Source organism: Octopus sinensis, linkage group LG14 (genome assembly GCF_006345805.1).
Source record: "Octopus sinensis linkage group LG14, ASM634580v1, whole genome shotgun sequence".
NCBI classification, from domain to species: domain Eukaryota; kingdom Metazoa; phylum Mollusca; class Cephalopoda; order Octopoda; family Octopodidae; genus Octopus; species Octopus sinensis.
In genome coordinates, this window is record NC_043010.1 from 35,962,465 (window position 1) to 35,981,270 (window position 18,806).

The 18,806-nt window shown below is 37.8% G+C and overlaps 1 protein-coding gene across 3 annotated transcripts in view; it reads right to left on the bottom strand.

Moving 5' to 3' along the window:
* Nucleotides 1–18,806, bottom strand: part of LOC115219468 (solute carrier family 2, facilitated glucose transporter member 1) — a 90,466-nt gene that overhangs the window by 29,818 nt on the left and 41,842 nt on the right. For all 3 annotated transcript variants that reach the window (XM_036508874.1, XM_029789637.2, XM_029789636.2), the window contains exons 2-3: nt 18,111–18,311; nt 15,602–15,886 (exon numbers count right to left, since the gene is read on the bottom strand). In XM_036508874.1, coding sequence (XP_036364767.1) covers nt 15,602–15,712 — 111 coding nt within the window. In that variant the 5' untranslated portion in view covers nt 15,713–15,886; nt 18,111–18,311. The remainder of the gene's footprint in view (nt 1–15,601; nt 15,887–18,110; nt 18,312–18,806) is intronic.

The following is an 18,806-nucleotide window of genomic DNA, read 5'->3' on the forward strand; positions in this document are numbered from 1 at the left end:
ACTGCCTTTAGTCAAGCAAATCGACCCCAGGACTTATTCTTTGTAAGCCTAGTACTTATTCTATTGGTCTCTTCTGCCGAACCGCTAAGTTACGGGCACGTAAACACACCAGCATCGGTTGTCAAGCGATGTTGGGGGGGACAAATACAGACACACAAACATATATATATACACACAGAGAGGACCGATCAGGTAAAGGACCTAGGTATCTTGGTGGATTCCTCCTTTTCGCCTTCGGCCCAGTGCGTCCATGCTGCCAACAAAGCACGCGGAATTCTGTTCTTGATTCGACGGTCATATCGGAATGCTCACAGCAGCCATATTCCTACCACTCTATGTCACGCTGGTGAGACCCATATTGGAGTATGGGATTCAAGCCTCTTCTCCTTATCTCTCCTCAAAGACATACAGCATCTCGAAGAGTCCAGAAGCTGGCTACCCGCATGGTTCATGGTCTCAAAAATTTGTCCTACGAAGAAAGGCTGAGGACGCTCGACCTTTATTCTCTTGAAAAACGCCACCGCCGTGGTGATCTCATTCTCGCCCACAACATCATAAGCGGAAAGTGTAACCTCTCGAAAGAGCTGTTCTTCACTCCTGCTCCAGAGCGTCGGCTGCGGGGTCATTCTGAAAAGCTCTACCTGCGACGATTTCATCTCAATCGAAAGAGAGGAGCTTTCTCCGTCCGGGTTGCGGATCCGTGGAACAAGCTGCCAGACGAGATGGTGAAGATGCCGACAACCGCTTTGTTCAAAGCCTCCCTTGACCTCAAGTGGCCTGAACTCTTTACATGAACACCACCCTGTACTTAACTCCATGTCCCCCTACATGGCCTTGCTATTTGCTTTTGAGCCAAATTAACTAACTAACTAACTAACACACACACATATATACGATAGGCTTCTTTCAGTTTCCATCTACCAAGTCCACTCACAAGGCTTTGGTCGGCCCAAGGCTATAGTAGAAGACAATTGCCCAAGGTGCCATGCAGCGGGACTGAACCTGGAACCATGTGGTTTGTAAGCAAGCTACTTACCACACCGCCACTCCTATGCCTATTTGATAATACTTAACAAATATTATTTATAATTTCATTAAAAGGTCCATGTAACTCCCCAGATTATAGTGCAACCTATCTGTGAGTCAACTGCAAATACCTACTTTGATAATCCCAAACTAAGGGTAGGACCTATCCATGAGTATATACGGTAGTTATCAAAGTATTCAGGGACCTTTTGAGCAGGATGGGCAACTCATCCTGAAGAAAATTCTAACCGGGCCCCACCTTCAAGGTCATGCACTGTTTATCTTGATACGAGATCACCATGATGCATGTGACTGGTGTACCCTTATCAGACATGTAGCCATGATGGGTATACTGGGCTTCGTATATATTTTACCCCAGTGTCACTTTGATGGCATGCACTGCTCTCTCACTCAGTAATAATAATGGTTTCAAATTTTTGGAACAAAGCACTTATTTTACCAGCCCAAAAGGATGAAACTTGAAGTCAACCTTGGAATTTGATCTCAGAACATAAAAGCTCGATGAAATACGACTAATCATTTTGCCCAGTATGTTAATGATTTTGCCCAGCATGTTAACGATTCTGCCAGCTCACTACCTTAGCTCACCATCTTAATGACCTTAATGATAATAAGTAAATGTGTAGCAGATGGTGACAATCACTAGCCACCTGTTAGTGGAGTGGAGTGTTGTGGTGCACTGTTGTGGACAGTTAAGAAGTGGGCTGTAGGGATATGGTTGTGCTTGTTTCCATGTGTGTTTGTTTGCATCTGTTAGATAAGAGGTGAGGTGGGATGTTAAGACATGTATATATGTATATGTCACATCTGAGGGTAAGTGAAGAAGGTTATAATGTGCGTGACATTTCCTAATAGTTTTCTATTAAAAAAAAAAAAAGCAAATTGCTTGGCTGCAGCACTTCAGAACGAATAAGGATTTGCAGACCGACTGGAGATTGCCAGCAACTTTTTATAGCATCTTATCTTTAATATAGGTATATTTGTATGATGGTATTAATTTTTGTTATTAATAAACCTGGACAAGGCCAGGCACTGCTACTTGTATATGTAAAAGTGTATATACATATATAAAGAGAGGAGGGGAAAGAGAGAGAGGACAGAGAGAGAGAGTAGAAAGGAAATGGAAAGAGTGGAGAGAAAAAGAGGACAGAGAGAGAGAGAGTAGAAAGGAGAGGGAAAGAGAGAGAGGGAGAGACAGTCACCATGCAAAACTTATTTGTATTAGACAGACAGATGGATGGATAAATAGATAGATGGATAAATAAATAGATGGACAGATCGATGGATCGATGGATGGAAATACACACACACACACACACACACACACAGATATATATTACACAAAATAAATGCATGGTCATCATCCAGAATCTAATAACTAAACTTGTATCAATATGTGTGTGTGTGTTGTGTGTGTGGAGAAGGAGAGAGAGACAAATGCAGTGACCATGCAAATTCTAATAAACTTGTATGTATGTATACAAAATAAATGCATGGCCATCACACAGGATCAAATGATTAAACTTGCATTAATGTGTGTGTGTAAAGAGAGAGAGGGGAAGAGAGAAAGAGAGAGAGTTGGAGAAAGAGAGAGAAAGAAAGTAAGACAAAGAGACGTGTGTGTGTGCGTGTGTGTGAGTATTGACACAATAGTTGCATTGTCACCACACACAATCTAATAAATTGTCAGCAAAATAAATGCATGATCACCACAGAGCATCTGATAATTAATACTGTCAGTATAATTCAAAAACATTGATTGCTTTTGGGACACTGCGCACGTGTGTGTGTGTGTGTGTGTGTGGTGTGTGTGTGTGTGTGTGTGTGCGCATGTGTGTGTGGTAGGTATATGTAGGAAAGGCTGCGAGCTGGCAGAATCGTTAGCGCGCCGGGTGAAATGCTTAGCGGTATTTCATCTGTCGCTACGTTTGGAGTTCAAATTCCGCCGAGGTCGACTTTACCTTTCATCTTTTCGGGGTCGATAAACTAAGTACCAGTTGCGCACTGGGGTCGATATAATCGACTTAATCCGTTTGTCTGTCCTTGTTTGTCCCTTCAGTGTTTAGCCCCTTGTGGGTAGTAAAGAAATAGGTAGGTAGGAAAGTCAGGAATGAGGTGCAGGAGTGGCGGTGTGGTAAGTAGCTTGCTTACCAATCACATGGTTCCGGGTTCAGTCCCACTGCGTGGCACCTTGGGCAAAGTGTCTTCTACTATAACCTCAGGCTGACAAAAGCCTTGTGAGTGGATTTGGTAGACGGAAACTGAAAGAAGCCTGTTGTATATATGTATGTGTGTGTGTTTGTCCCCCCAACATCACTTAACAACCGATGCTGGTGTGTTTATGACCCCATAACTTAGCTGTTTGGCAAAAGAGACCGATAGAATAAGTACTAGGCTTACGAAGAATAAGTCCTGGGGTCGATTTGCTCGACTAAAGGTGATGCTCCAGCATGGCCACAGTCAAAATGACTGAAACAACTAAAAGAGTAAAAGAATATTGTATAAGTATAACTAATTTACTACACTTAAAAATTTTAATATCAAAATCTTATATGGACCCCTAAGGTTCACATGGCCCTTGTTTGAGAACCACTGATTTAGTTACTCAAGATAGAAAGAATAAAAACGAAAGGGTCTGGAGCACCTTTAATTCTAGGTCAACAGAAGCAATAAGAACAACTTTAAAATCATGCAAAATAGACACAGGCAACGGGATGACCATATTTCCTGAGAGCAATTCTTGTATGTCCACTTGTCAATAAGACACTCACCACTTTGGGACTAAATCTAAATACCTTCAAAGCCGCAAGAGTGTACAGAGAGCTAATAAAAAGCAGCTGGTGATAGATAAACAAACTACAATGTACAAACATCGCATATCATTTGCCAGAGTGACAAAAACAATATGGAATGGATTAATTAGATATAGCACAAGAGATGTGAACAACTAAGGAGTGAAATTCAACAGCTCGACATAACTTGATTACTAACACAATTTCAATAATCAGAATTTCCTTATACAATATGAGAAAAATGTAAGACTGTACATACATACATACACATACACACACATGCACACCCACACAAATAACATATATTTATAAACATGCATGTATATGTGAACATATGGTTGTGAGTTTCAACCATATGCTCATATATATATATTATATATATATATATATATATATATATATAAATATAGGGATGGTATTATTAACCACTAAGTTACGGGGTCATAAACACACCACCATCGGTTGTCAATCAAGCGATGTTAGGGGGGGACAAACACAGACACCAAACATATACACACAAACATACACACACACACACACACACACATATATATATATATATATAATATATATATATATATATACATACATACACATATATATGATGGACTTCTTTCAGTTTCTATCTACTAAATTCACTCACAAGGCTTTGGTCGGCCCGAGGCTATAGAAGAAGACACTTGCCCAAGGTGCCACACAGTGGGATTGAACCTGGAACCATGTGGTTGGGAAGCAAGCTACTTACCACACAGCCACTCCAGCCTTTTGTAGAATAATTCTGAAATTACAGCCTCTAATTTCTAAGTGGAGGGACATGGCTTAGTGGTTAAGGTGTTGGACTCATGCTCATAAGATTGTGGTTTCGATTCCTGAACTTGGTGATGCTTTGTGTTTTTGAGCAAAACACTCCATTCCATGCTGTTCCACTTTTCACTCAACTGGCAAAAATGAGTAATCCTGTGATAGTGTTTCATCCAGAGAGGGATATACAAGCCAGAGGAACCAAGAAATTGGACCTATGCTCCTTATGGAATAATGTGGACTAACCAATTCCTAAGTAGGTCTCAATCCAATCTTCAATCTGTGATGACCACAACACTTGGCACTACTAAGCGAAAAGACAAAGATTGGATCTCGGGCCGAACAATCAAAATTGCTGAAAATGTGAAACAAACTCGATGCAACCAATCTGATACCTTCAGACAACTGTGCTGTGAAGCTGCTCATTCTGCCCGCGCTGATTGAAATAAATTCTGGAGGATGGTGGCTAAAGACATGGAACGCACCACAACTGCTGGGGACTCCTGTAAGTTCTACAGCCTCCTTTGATCGAGCACAAAGACAGCCTGGAGTGGTAACGAAACCATTGTGGACCAGAATGGCGATCCCATCACCAATCTCACTGAGTGCATCATCCGCTGGAGAGACCATTTCGCCAATCTGCCGAACCATGACTACCAGCCCCCACCTTATCTGCTCTTTAAATCAATGCGATCCCAACCTTATATAACTGCCAAACAGCTCCCCCATGCTTGAAGAGGTCCTTTCTGTTATCAGAAAGCTCAAAAATAACAAAGCTGCCAGTGAAGATAACATTCCTGCTGAGATCCTCAAGCATAGTGCAAATAGGCTGGGGCCTGCCATTCACCAAGGTTTGGGGGAGGTCTCCAGCAAGACTGAATGGCTTTCCACCTATGGCTGTACCCATGATATTGACCAAAGTGGTTCTCAGATAGTTCCACCATTCACTGTGTAATTTGTTGAAAACATAAATAAGAATTAATATTCGATGATAATTATATTTGTGTGGACATGCAGCAAGATTTGTCTGAACCTGTTGAATGCCTGCTGATTGTGTAAGTGCTTTTAAGCAGATAATTAAATTTAATAGAACATTGTTTTTAAAGCTACTTATTATGTCATATATGTTGATCTATTGTGTGTGTGTGTGTGTGAGAGAGGGTGATAGTGTGTGTGCATGCATGTATACACCCACATACACATATGTATACACACCTAAATACATAGATATGAACAAACACACAGAAACACAACCATTCTGTCACACACATATACATGAGTGTGTGTATGTATATATATATATATATACATACAGGGTGGTACATGATTGTGTGTGTGTATGTATATATATGTGTATATATGTATATATATGTGTACATATATATACATATATATATAAACATAAACATATATATATATATACATACATATATTGGAGTCTCACAGGCAGTTGTTATATCTTTTTACACCCTATATATATATATTGACTGTAAAAAACGTAACTGCCTGTGAGACTCTATGGGAAATGTCAAGAATTCCAACAAGATGGTAACTATGGGAGACAGAAGAAACATTAACCAAACTTGGCAATTAATATTCCTACAAGTATCCCGACCTGCAGTGCAAAATGGCAGGATCCAAATGCCACATGAAAAAATGAATTTAAAAATATAAATAAAACCCTACAAATCACTAAAACTAAAAAAGTTCCTCTGCAAATTTTTCTAGATGCAGCCGTGGCTGTGTGGTAAGAAATCTGCTTTGTAACCACATGGTTACAGGTTCAGTCCCATTGCATGGCATCTTGATCAAGTGCCTTCTACTATATCCCTGGGCCAACCAAAGCCTTGTGAGTGGATTTGGTAGATGAAAACTGAAAGAAGGCAAGTGTGTGTGTGTGTGTATGTGGCTTTGTGTCTGTCCCCACTAACCCCACTTAACAACTGATGTTGGTGTGTTTAAGTCCCTATAACTTAGCAGTTCATCAAAAGAGACCAATAGAATAAGTACCAGGTTTTGAAAAAAAAAAAAAATATAGAGCTCGGATCAATTCATTCAACTAAAATTCTTTAGGGCGGTGCCTCAGCTTGGCCACAGTCTAATGATTGAACCAAATGAAAGATATCGAAAACTAAACTGATGTTCTGCTGTTGGCTCATGGATTAAGAGATCAACAGAAACAGCTTTTGAAAAAATTATCAGGTTTTAGAAAGCTACAATAAGAACAGCTGAACCCTTTAGCACAGTGGTTCCCAACCAGGGTCCATAAGACCCGTAGAGGTCCGTATAAGATTTTGCTGTTAAAATTTATATGGAATAAATTGGTTATAGTTCTACAATACACAAAATATTTCAACAATTTTTTTAAGCAATCCCTAATAAGATTTAATTATAAAAGTATAATAAGACTAGCAGTATAGCCCGGCATTGCTCAGGTTTGTTTTTTAGTTGCGCTTAAAATGGCAGACTTTGATGTCACGCTAAGAGTTGCTGAAGCATGGAACAAACTGCCAGCATAAGTTGTTAGTTGTCGGAGCACTGCATCCTTCAAAACTTCCATGCTTCCTGAGATTCACCAACACTACACCTGATTTTCTCCCCTCCATACACACGCAAGCATGTATCTGACTCATACACTGTTCACTTTCCAGACATTTGTACATTATTGCATATACTTTATACACACTTTTGACAAGTTATGGTGCACCTGAGCACTGTATACAATAATTTCATTATTATTATTATTAACAAAGTTTTGACATAGTTTCAATCTATGAATAAAAGTTTAGTGTGGTGATGCTCAAGTTTGCTCTGAATATGCTGCAAATGTGTAATGCTGACTTCAATTGTTGGTATTGTAGGTTAATATTCCTTCTATTAACATTATGGAGAAAAAAAATTACCCGTAGATTTAAAGCAAAATGAAGCTCAAGTTTTGAACTGCACTGAAAATCTATTAAGAAGTTAACACTGCAACAGTATTCATTAAGAAAAAGTACAGGAAAATCCATCGATCACTCAAAACCAATGACATCACAAAAAAATTATTTTCGACCCTTTAGAATTGGAATTTTTGAAAAGTAAAAATTTTGCATTATGTAGCTTGTCATTCTCTTTAAGAGAACATTTTTCTGGTTGAAATATACCGAAAAATAGCGACACAACAGTAAAAAAATCGTAAAAAATAGGGATTTTCATAGAAAAAAAGCACCTTTTTGATGTAAATAATTTTTGGTCTTAACATGGTCCAATTTAATTGTTTCTTCTACAGAATGAAGAGCAAGCCTTCTTCTATCATACTCTCAATTTTGGTCAACCTGCACCACTGGGTCTCAGTGGAGATAGTGTTAGTTGAAGGCTAGCAAACCTGCTACACACAGACAACTTCAGCTTTATATATATATAGATTCTTAACACATTGAATAGCTATGAGGCTCCTGTAGAGTAAAATGGGAATTAAAGAGGTCCATATGGGAAAAATGGTTGAGAAACACTGCTTTAGCATTTTTTATGTTCAAACTGGTCAGATCTAACCCTTCACAACTACCCTACAATGTCATTCTAAAAGTAAACTGACCATCATCAAAATTTTGAAGCTATGGGACAATGCATGATTAGACAGATATTTGTCCTCATCTTGTTTGTTGCTAACACAACGTTTTGGCTGATATACCCTCCAGCCTTCATCGGGTGTCTTGGGGGAATTTCAAACCTGGGTTCTCATTCGTAAGGTATTTTCTATGTTGTTGTTGTTATTATTATTATATTATTCAGGTCACTGCCTGAAATCGAACTTGGAATCTTGGGAGCATACGGCGTAGTGGTTAAGAGCACAGGCTACTAACCCCAAAATTCCGAGTTCAATTCCAGGCAATGACCTGAATAATAATAATAATAATAAAATAATAATAATAATGCATGATTAATTGAAACGATGTGAATTAATAAACATTATATTTGATAGAACAATCTGAATGCTAAAGGGTTAAAAACCCCAACAAATTAACTACAGCTGCAGACTATTTATCACAACCACAAACATCACACATAAAAGAAGAGTGAGGAAAAAAAATACATTTAGGACAAGTGGCTTTTTAAGGGAACTAATAACTCTGCTGCTACCATTGATGTTATGTTACATAACACTGAATATATGTTGTGACAGCTGAAGAGTATTGATATAGCGCAGGTTGTTGGGAGAGAGGAAGGAGGGCAGGATTAGTGATGATAATAGAGCTATATAAAACCTGTTGATGCTCACCATATATCAATGAGAACTATATAAAACCTGTTGCTGCTCACCATATACCACTGGAAGCTATATAAAACCTGCTGCTGCTCACCATATACCAATGGAAGCTATATAAAACCTGTTGCTGCTCACCATATATCAATGAGAACTATATAAAACCTGTTGCTGCTCACCATATACCACTGGAAGCTATATAAAACCTGCTGCTGCTCACCATATACCAATGGAAGCTATATAAAACCTGTTGCTGCTCACCATATATCAATGAGAACTATATATAACCTGTTGCTGCTCACCATATATCAATGAGAACTATATATAACCTGTTGCTGCTCACCATATATCAATGAGAACTATATATAACCTGTTGCTGCTCACCATATATCAATGAGAACTATATAAAACCTGTTGCTGCTCACCATATATCAATGAGAACTATATATAACCTGTTGCTGCTCACCATATATCAATGAGAACTATATATAACCTGTTGCTGCTCACCATATATCAATGAGAACTATATATAACCTGTTGCTGCTCACCATATATCAATGAGAACTATATATAACCTGTTGCTGCTCACCATATATCAATGAGAACTATATAAAACCTGTTGCTGCTCACCATATATCAATGAGAACTATATATAACCTGTTGCTGCTCACCATATATCAATGAGAACTATATATAACCTGTTGCTGCTCACCATATATCAATGAGAACTATATATAACTGTTGCTGCTCACCATATATCAATGAGAACTATATATAACCTGTTGCTGCTCACCTATATCAATGAGAACTATATATAACCTGTTGCTGCTCACCATATATCAATGAGAACTATATAAAACCTGTTGCTGCTCACCATATATCAATGAGAACTATATATACCTGTTGCTGCTCACCATATATCAATGAGAACTATATATAACCTGTTGCTGCTCACCATATATCAATGAGAACTATATATAACCTGTTGCTGCTCACCATATATCAATGAGAACTATATAAAACCTGTTGCTGCTCACCATATATCAATGAGAACTATATATAACCTGTTGCTGCTCACCATATATCAATGGAAGCTATATATAACCTATTGCTACGCACCAGATATCAATGAGAACTACATAAATCCTGTGTTCACTTTATGTCAAAGAATGCCATAGAAAACTTATTATTTTACATCTTGTGCCAATCCAAATTGAAAGAGAAGAGAAAAGATTGACTATGTCAATAAATAATTAATTTGATTATTTTAAATATTCTAAATTGATTGTTCTGATAGGATATTTTTTGTTTTTTTGGTTTTAAAAATAGTTCTAAACACAAATCAAACAAGCAGATGTCTGTCTTTGAATCTGTTGTCGAGTATTGCTTCTTCCAATGGAATAGAATATTGTATAAGAATGTTCAAGAAGGATGAAGAAATACGGATGAACAAGAGTGAAAGAAAGGGAAAAACAGCAAAAAAAAGAGATCTTAGCAGACTGTGAGACTATATTCTATAATTAAAAGTAAGATAAAAGAGGAGGAGAGAAAAATGGGAAGAGAGAAAAAGAGGTAAAGAGTAAGAGAAGGTGGGAGGGAGAAAGAAGAGTAAGAAGAAAATAAAAGAGGAAGAATTAAAATAAACAAGATAAGGAAGCAGTAGAGAAAAGGAAATGGTAAAAAGAATAGGGGAGAAGTAAGAAGAGGAAGATGATGAGTAGAAGAGAAGGGGAGGCAAAAAAGAAAGGAAAAAGCAAACAGAAAACAAAGAGATGATGATGAGGAGGAATTAAAAAAAAGATAAGAGAATCAAGAAAAAAAATATACAAGGAAGAGAAAGAAAAAGAAAATGAAATAAAACAGAAAGCAGGAGCCAAAACAGAATAATAGTGAAAATGAAGAACTAAAAGGAAGAGAGAAGAAACGGTGGAAGGAAATTAGGAAAAAGGAAAATGTCAAAGAAGAACTGTAGAGGAGAAGCAGGCAAAGAAATGTTATCCACTTCTGCAAAATTCAGATAGAAAGACAATTTAATCTAAATTTGCTGATAGAGAATGGACAGCAAAAACTAGTGAATATTCATGGAAGTACAATGTCAGAGTAAAACAACAACAGCAGCAGGAGCTCAGATCAGAGTAAAGACTTCCAAATGGTAGTTTGAAGAGCTTGAAATAACAGTCAAATGTCACTGGAATTACAATTTATTACCTTAAAACCCTTTAGCATTCAGATTACTCTGTTAAATGTTATGCTTACTTATTCAGATCGTTACAAACACTGATAGATAGAGAGTAGATGCAGTTCTATATTTGAGAGATGGGGAATTATGCCCATTATTTACATTTGACAGATATTTGTCCTCATCTTGTTTGTTGTTAACACAACGTTTCGGCTGGTATACCCTCCAGCCTTCATCAGGTGTCTTGGGGGAAATTTCAAACCTGGGTTCTCATTCCTAAGGTATTTTTTGATGTTGCTATTACTTTTATTATTAATATTATTATTATGATTATGATTATTATTATTATTATTACTATTATTGAGTGAGAGAGCAGTTCATGCCATCAAAGTGACACTGGGGTAAAATATACGAGGCCCAGTATACCCATCATGACTACCCGTCTGATAAAGGTACACCAGGCACATGCATCACAACCATATGTGCGCGACATGGTGATCTCATATCAAGATAAACAGCACATGACCTTGCAGGTGGAGCCCAGTTAGAATTTTATTCAGATCGAGTAACCCATCCCGCTCAAAAGGTCCCTGAATAAGGGTTGTTTAAGGACGTTGAACGAAACACCCATGTTTCCAGAGGTGAATTATTCAAACCCCAAAGAATCCTTCTCAACACATGGCTATGATGCTCCCCCCAACTTCTGCTCGTGATCAGAGATGCACATATCGTCAGCCACTAAGGGACATGCTCAACTGGTTAAGGTCAAACAACTGACAAGCAAATCTGTGGCATTGAGCAGAATATTTGATGTAGCCCATCTTTTATACCAAGACAAAACAATGTACATGATAACACTTCCAATCAGTTAAGATCAGAAGCCATGAGAGCCACTGCCTGGTACTGCATCAGGGCATATTATTACTATTATTATTATGATTATTATCATTATGATTATTATTATTATTATTACTATCATGATTATGATTATTATTATTACTATTATGATTATGATTATTATTATTACTATTATGATTATGATTATTATTCAGTAGTTTATTTTTATAGCGTGCTTTCACTTCACTACGAGCGCAGCTCTGTGTGCCTTGGGTATGTGTTGTGATTTGTTGTGATGCTCTGATGGTTATTGTATGAGAGTGTTCTGCGTAGGATGTGTGCAGTGCCTAGTAGTGCAATTTTCTGTATGTTATATGTGTTTGTAAGTCCTGGTGTTTTTGTTATGTATTTGTCTGAATATTTTTTTATCATGCCTAATGCACCTACTATGATAGGAATTGTTTCTGTTTTCAGGTTCCACATTCTAGTTACCTCTATTTCCAGGTCTTTGTATTTTGAGAGTTTCTCCATTTCTTTTAGAGACACGTTGTCATCTGCCGGTATTGATACATCAATTAGAAAGCATTTTTTTTCTTCATGATCTCTGACAACTATATCTGGTCTGTTGGCCTTAATTTCTCTATCTGTGTGTATCGGCATATCCCAGAGTATGGTTGCTTTCTCGTTTTCTGTGACCTTTTCTGGTGTGTGCCTATACCATCTTTTTTCTGTTGTTATTCCATAATGTTGGCATAGCTTCCAATGTATGTAGGTTCCAACTCTGTCATGTCTGTGATATATTCCTTCTTAGCCAGGACTGGGCAGCTAGAGATAATATGATTTATTGTTTCTTGTCCATCTCCACATATTCTGCAGTTACTTGAATATATTTCTTTTCATTACATGTTTTTGGTAATTTCTGGTGGGGAGGCTTTGGTCTTGTGCTGCAATTAAAAATCCCTTTTCTGCTTTGAGTCCTGAGCTTCTCAACCATTGCTGGGATTTTTCTTTGTCTATTTCTTTTGCGTTTAGTTTAGTCCAGTATTTACCATGAAGGGGCTTTTCTTGCCATCGTTTTATCATGTTCGTTGCTGTTCTATTTTTAGTTTGGATTTCATTTGTTTTATAGCTTTTGTTGTTTCTTCATCATCTTCTTCTTCTTCTTTGTGTTTATTAGGTGGTATGATTTCTTGTTTGTATTTGTCAGCTTCCTTAAATACTGAGAACAGTTTTTTGTTTGCTCGTGTTTTGCTGCTATCTGGATCAGTTTTCCTTCCTTCTGAAGTAGGTATTTTTGCAGTCCTATGGTGGTTATTTTATAGCAGTTTTCCAGCTGTATAAGGCCTCTACCACCTTCTATACGTTGTATATATAGTCTTTCTATGTCAGATTTTGGGTGATGCATCCTAGATCCTGTCAGTATTTTTCTTGTTTTCCTATCTATTTTGGACAGTTCATTTCGTGTCCAGTTAAGGATATTGTAGCTGTAACTTATAACTGGGACAGCTAAAGTGTTGATACCTATTATCTTGTTTTTAGCATTGAGCTCTGTTTTATTGATCTAACTCGTCTATAATATTCTTTTTTTATTTTCTCTTTCATTTGTGTGTTTTGTGTCTTATCTAGTTCATGGATTCCTAAGTATTTGTAAGTTTGACTTTGGTCTAATTCTTTTATTTCATTGGTTTTATCTAGTGTGATGTTGTTACTCTTAACTAGTTTTCCTCTTTTCATGGTTACTTTGGCGCATTTTCTAATCCAAATTTCATATCTATTTCTTTGGTAAATCCATGAACTGTCTTTAATAGTGTTTCCAGCTGTTTGTCATTTGCAGCGTATAGTTTTAGGTCATCCATATATAAAAGGTGGCTGATCGTTTTGCCGTAACATTTATATCCGCATCCAGTTCTATTTAGCATATCAGATAGAGGTGACAGTGCCAAGCAGAAAAGGAGTGGAGAGAGCGTGTCTCCCTGGAATATTCCTCTTCTAATGGGGATGTCTTTGGTTTTCATGAGTCCCTCTTTTGTTTGGAGGTGTAGGACTGTTTGCCATTTATTCATAGAGTGCTCTATGAATTTTATGATTGTTGGTGCTACTTTGTTAATGGCTAGTGTTTCGAGGATCCATGTGTGGGGGATGCTATCAAACGCCTTTTTGTAGTCAATCCAGGCCATACTGAGGCCTTTCTTCTTTCTGTGGCTGTCTTCAGTTACGGCTTTATTAATCATTTGTTGATTATTATTATTATTATAACTATTATTATTATGATTATTATTATTATTATTACTATTATTATTATGATTATTATTATTATTATTATTATGATTATGATTATTATGATTATTATTATTATTATTATTATTATGATTATGATTATTATGATTATTATTTTTCAGGTGACTGCCTGGAATCGAACTCGGAATCTTGGGGTTAGTAGCCCGTGCTCTTAACCACTACACCATATGCCCATGGTCTGATCAATAAGTATCCAGACTGTTGCCATAGTAATGAAGCTAAAGCATGCAGAGTGAAGCTGCTAGGCACAGATTGACCTTGAACTATGCTGTGCACATGCACTAAGTTTTAACCTTGTAGCTTACTTCCGCTGTCTACAGCAGTGCTTGGAAGTAATATGTGTAGCATGTGTTCATCACATTGAACATGGCAGAGAAAGTTGAGCAGAGAATCCACATCAAATTCTGTCAAAAGCTTGGTGATACCTGTTCAGAGGCTTATGCAAAATTTTCAAAAAGTTTTCATCTTTCTCGACACAATTAAGATCTTGTGCAACAGAAACTCAAGTGTCCTTTTGGTCAGCTGAAAGCAGTTTTGGCACAAACTTAGCAGACACACGTCTCATACCCAAATCTTCAGTGATAATGGACTGAACTGAACGATAACTAATCTGTACACCTCCGATAACTCACTGATGGTAATTCAACGATTCCCCTTCACAGCTGCACACACATCTGCAATGTTTTTTGCAGTTCTGCTGGTTGCAGTCCTCCCAGACCGTTCATCAATATTGACATTTTTTCAGTCATCTTGGAAACATCTGAACCACTCATACGCTTTTGTGCAGCTCATATACTCCTCTCCACACACTTTCTGCAACTTTGTGTAAGCTTCTGAGCAGGTATTGCTGTAACAATTTTCTCTGTCATGGTCAATGCGATGATAACATGCTACACACCTTCCTTCCAAGCACTGCTGTAAACAGCAAAAGTGAGCTAGAACTTTAAAACTTAGTGCGCATGCACAGTAGAATTCAAGGTCAATTTGTGCCAAGAGGCTTCACTCTGCATGCTTTAGCTTTGTTACTACGGCAACAGTCCAGATACTTATGGATTAGACCCCATATGCACATCCAGATATGTATGTGTGTGTGTGTGCAGGTGTGTGTTTATACTAGTCTAAAAAAAAAGAAAAGACAATGACAATGTTTATATTGCGTTCATGTCTCATAACTTAGCAGTTATACAAATGGAAATTGATAAGTACCAGACAGAAATAAATGATGGAGTTGACATTAACAACTGAATCCCTGGGCCACAACCAATGCACCAATTGAAACCAGTAAAAGAATATGCACAAAAATCTTCAATTGTTGAAGATGTAAAGCATCTCAAAGAAAATCATGCAATCAGCTTTTCGCAATTCCAAAATCTAAAGAATTCAAAATCAAATTTTACTTACTGAAAGTCTGCTTCTGGATGGCTGAAGTTTATCACTGGAAGTGTTCATGGCTTGAGGGTTTGTATCGTCTGGGCCAGAGACACTGCTTTTTTCTGATGAAATGGTTGTCATGATGAGTTTTTTTTTAGGAGTCTAACAGATGAAAATAAGATATTTTGGTCAATATCTAATTAGGTATATTCCTACTGTGGAAGAAACCATTCAGTTTTGATGAATTGGAGTTTGCAAAAAGTCAGTGAAAAGACTTCTGAATTTCAACATTCTTCCGGTTACAAAAGTATCACTCTGCAATAAAACATAAATATAAATATAAATATATAAATATAAATATAAATATATAAATAAATAATAGCCATAAATATATAGTAACAGGTCGACTGAAAGGAAGTGGCTTTCAAGCCTACCAAAATGACAAGAATAAACAGCACAAAAAGAAATCTTGTCAACAAATGAAAACTGCAGACTATAATAAAACAAATACAATGAAAAACTAGTGGTAGGCAGAAGCTGGTTGACATGTGTCATAACAGGTGTTACTTTAATGCAGTTAAAACAATCTGTTGCTTTAAGACAAATTCAACACCCTTCAGATCTAATGAGATTATAAAACCTAGAAAAAAATTAAAAAAGCAGCTCTCAACGACCAAGAGAAATAACATTCTGAAGACTTGTGTAATCCATACCTCAAGCAAAGGCATGACCGTGTGGTGAAGAAGCTCACTTTCCAACTACATGGTTTCAGGTTCAGTCCCACTGTTTGGCACTATAGCCTTAGGTCAACCAAAGCATTGCAAGTGGATTTGGTACAGAGAAACCCACTCATTCATCCATCCATATGTACATACATATATTCTTTTTATTTATTTATGCGCCCTTTTCAAGCCTAGCCAGGCTCATGGGCCCGGTTTCCCGGTTTCTGTGGCGTATGTGTTCCCCCCAGCTGGACGGAACATCAGTCCATCGCAGTGTTACTCAAGAAACAGGAAGAAAGAGAGAGAGAAAGTTGGGCGAAAGAGTACAATAGGTCGCCACCATGCCCTGCCGGAGCCTCATGGAGCTTTAGGTGTTTTCATTCAATAAACACACACAACGCCTGGTCTGGGAATCGAAACCACAATCCTCTGACTGTGAGTCCACTGCCCTAACCACTGGGCCATTGCACCTCCACACATACATATATACATATATGTATTTATATGAATATGTAAGTGCATGTGTGCTTGTGTCTCCTTCTCTTGATATTGCATGATATTTGTAAATAAACATCACCATCACACAAGCAGTATTGTTTGTTTCCAACCTACCATGAAAAAATGTCCAACCATCAGGAGACATTACCTTACTTGGAAACATGTGAGAGTTGATGACAGGAAGGGCATCTGACCACAGAAAATATGCTGCAATAAATTACATCTGGTTCATGCAAGCATGGCAAATTGGATACTACTGATGATGATAACTGTGCAAAGAATGAAAGCTCTCTGGGCAACATTGCACAACAATCAGTGATAAATAACTTACTTGAACTGCAGAAACATTGTAGAAACATAAAAAAAGTAATCCTGACTAAAAACAAGGCACCCAACAGAACCAATGGCTGAGATACATAATCTTGGAAATGAGACACTTACAGCAAAGCTTCATGCATTGTTTCTGCTAATCTGGATACAAGAAGAGACACCAGCTAACCTCATACATACAACCAGTATTACCAACTTCAAAGGTTGGGAGCTGGCAGAATCATTAGTGAATTGGACAAAATGCTTAGAGGCATTTCTTTCAACTCTTTACATTCTGAGTTCAAATTCTACTGGGGTCGACTTTGCCTTTTATCTTCTTGGGGTCAATAAAATAAGTATCTGTTGAATACTTTGGGGTCAATGTAATCGACTTACTCCATTACACCTGTTTTTGTGCCAAAATTTGAAACCATTATTAGCAACTTTAGGTGCAGGAGTGGCTGTGTGGTAAGTAGCTTGCTTGCCAACCACATGGTTATAGGTTCAGTCCCACTGCGTGGCACCTTGGACAAGTGTCTTCTACTATAGCCTCGGGCCAACCAAAGCCTTGTGAGTGGATTTGGTAGACGGAAACTGAAAGAAGCCTGTCGTGTGTGTGTGTGTGTGTGTGTGTATATATATATATGTGTGTGTGTGTGTGTGTGTGTGTGTGTGTGTGTGTGTATGTTTGTGTGTGTGTGTATGTCCCCCTAACATCGCTTGACAACCGATGCTTGCGTGTTTACGTCCCCGTCACTTAGTGGTTCGGCAAAAGGGACCGATAGAATAAGTACTAGGCTTACAAAGAATAAGTCTCAGGGTCGATTTGCTCGACTAAAGGTGGTGCTCCAGCATGGCCATAGTCAAACGAGTGAAACAAATAAAAAAGTAAACAATGTTTCTGCAGTTCTGTGACAATTTCAGAAGAATCTTACTTTTGTTAACTGCTGGAAAAATTCTGACTAAAACCTTGCTCAACCAATTCTTCCAACTATCAGAGACTCACTTACCTGAATCTCAGTCTGCTTCTCAATTCTTCAGATACACCGATGATAGGGTATTCTGTACTTTCCAGCTATAAGTTAAATGCCATGAACAACACAAATTATTATACGTGGCTTTCTTTGACCTCCTCAAAAATGCATTTGGTTCCATAAAGTGTGAATCACTAGGGCAAGTTCTAACCAAATTTAGTGTTGTCCATAAATATTCTGCAGGGAAAGAAGAAAGATTAAATATGTTAGTCTTCCACAGTAAATCAGTTTGAAATGACAAATAAAATGGTAAAGTAGGGCTGATATATATATATATCATCATCATCCTCATCATTTAATGGCTACTTTTCCAGGCAAGCATGGGTCAGATGGCTGGATGCTCTTCCTGTTGCCAACAACATCACTTGTATGATTGTGATGCTCATTTACAACCAGCACAAGATAACAAGACAAGAGCACACACACACACAGACTCATCTATTTATGCTTACATCTATACAAACACACACGCACATGTACAGCAAACTTCTTCCCATTTTAGTATACCAAATCCACTCACAAGGCTTTGGCCAATCCAGGGCTATAGAAGACGACACTTACCCAAGGAGCCACACAGTGGAATTGAACCCAGGACTACAAGCTTAGGAAACAAGCCTCTTACCCACCCAGCCAGATCTGTGACTACATTGTCTTGCCTGTGCCCCCACCCAC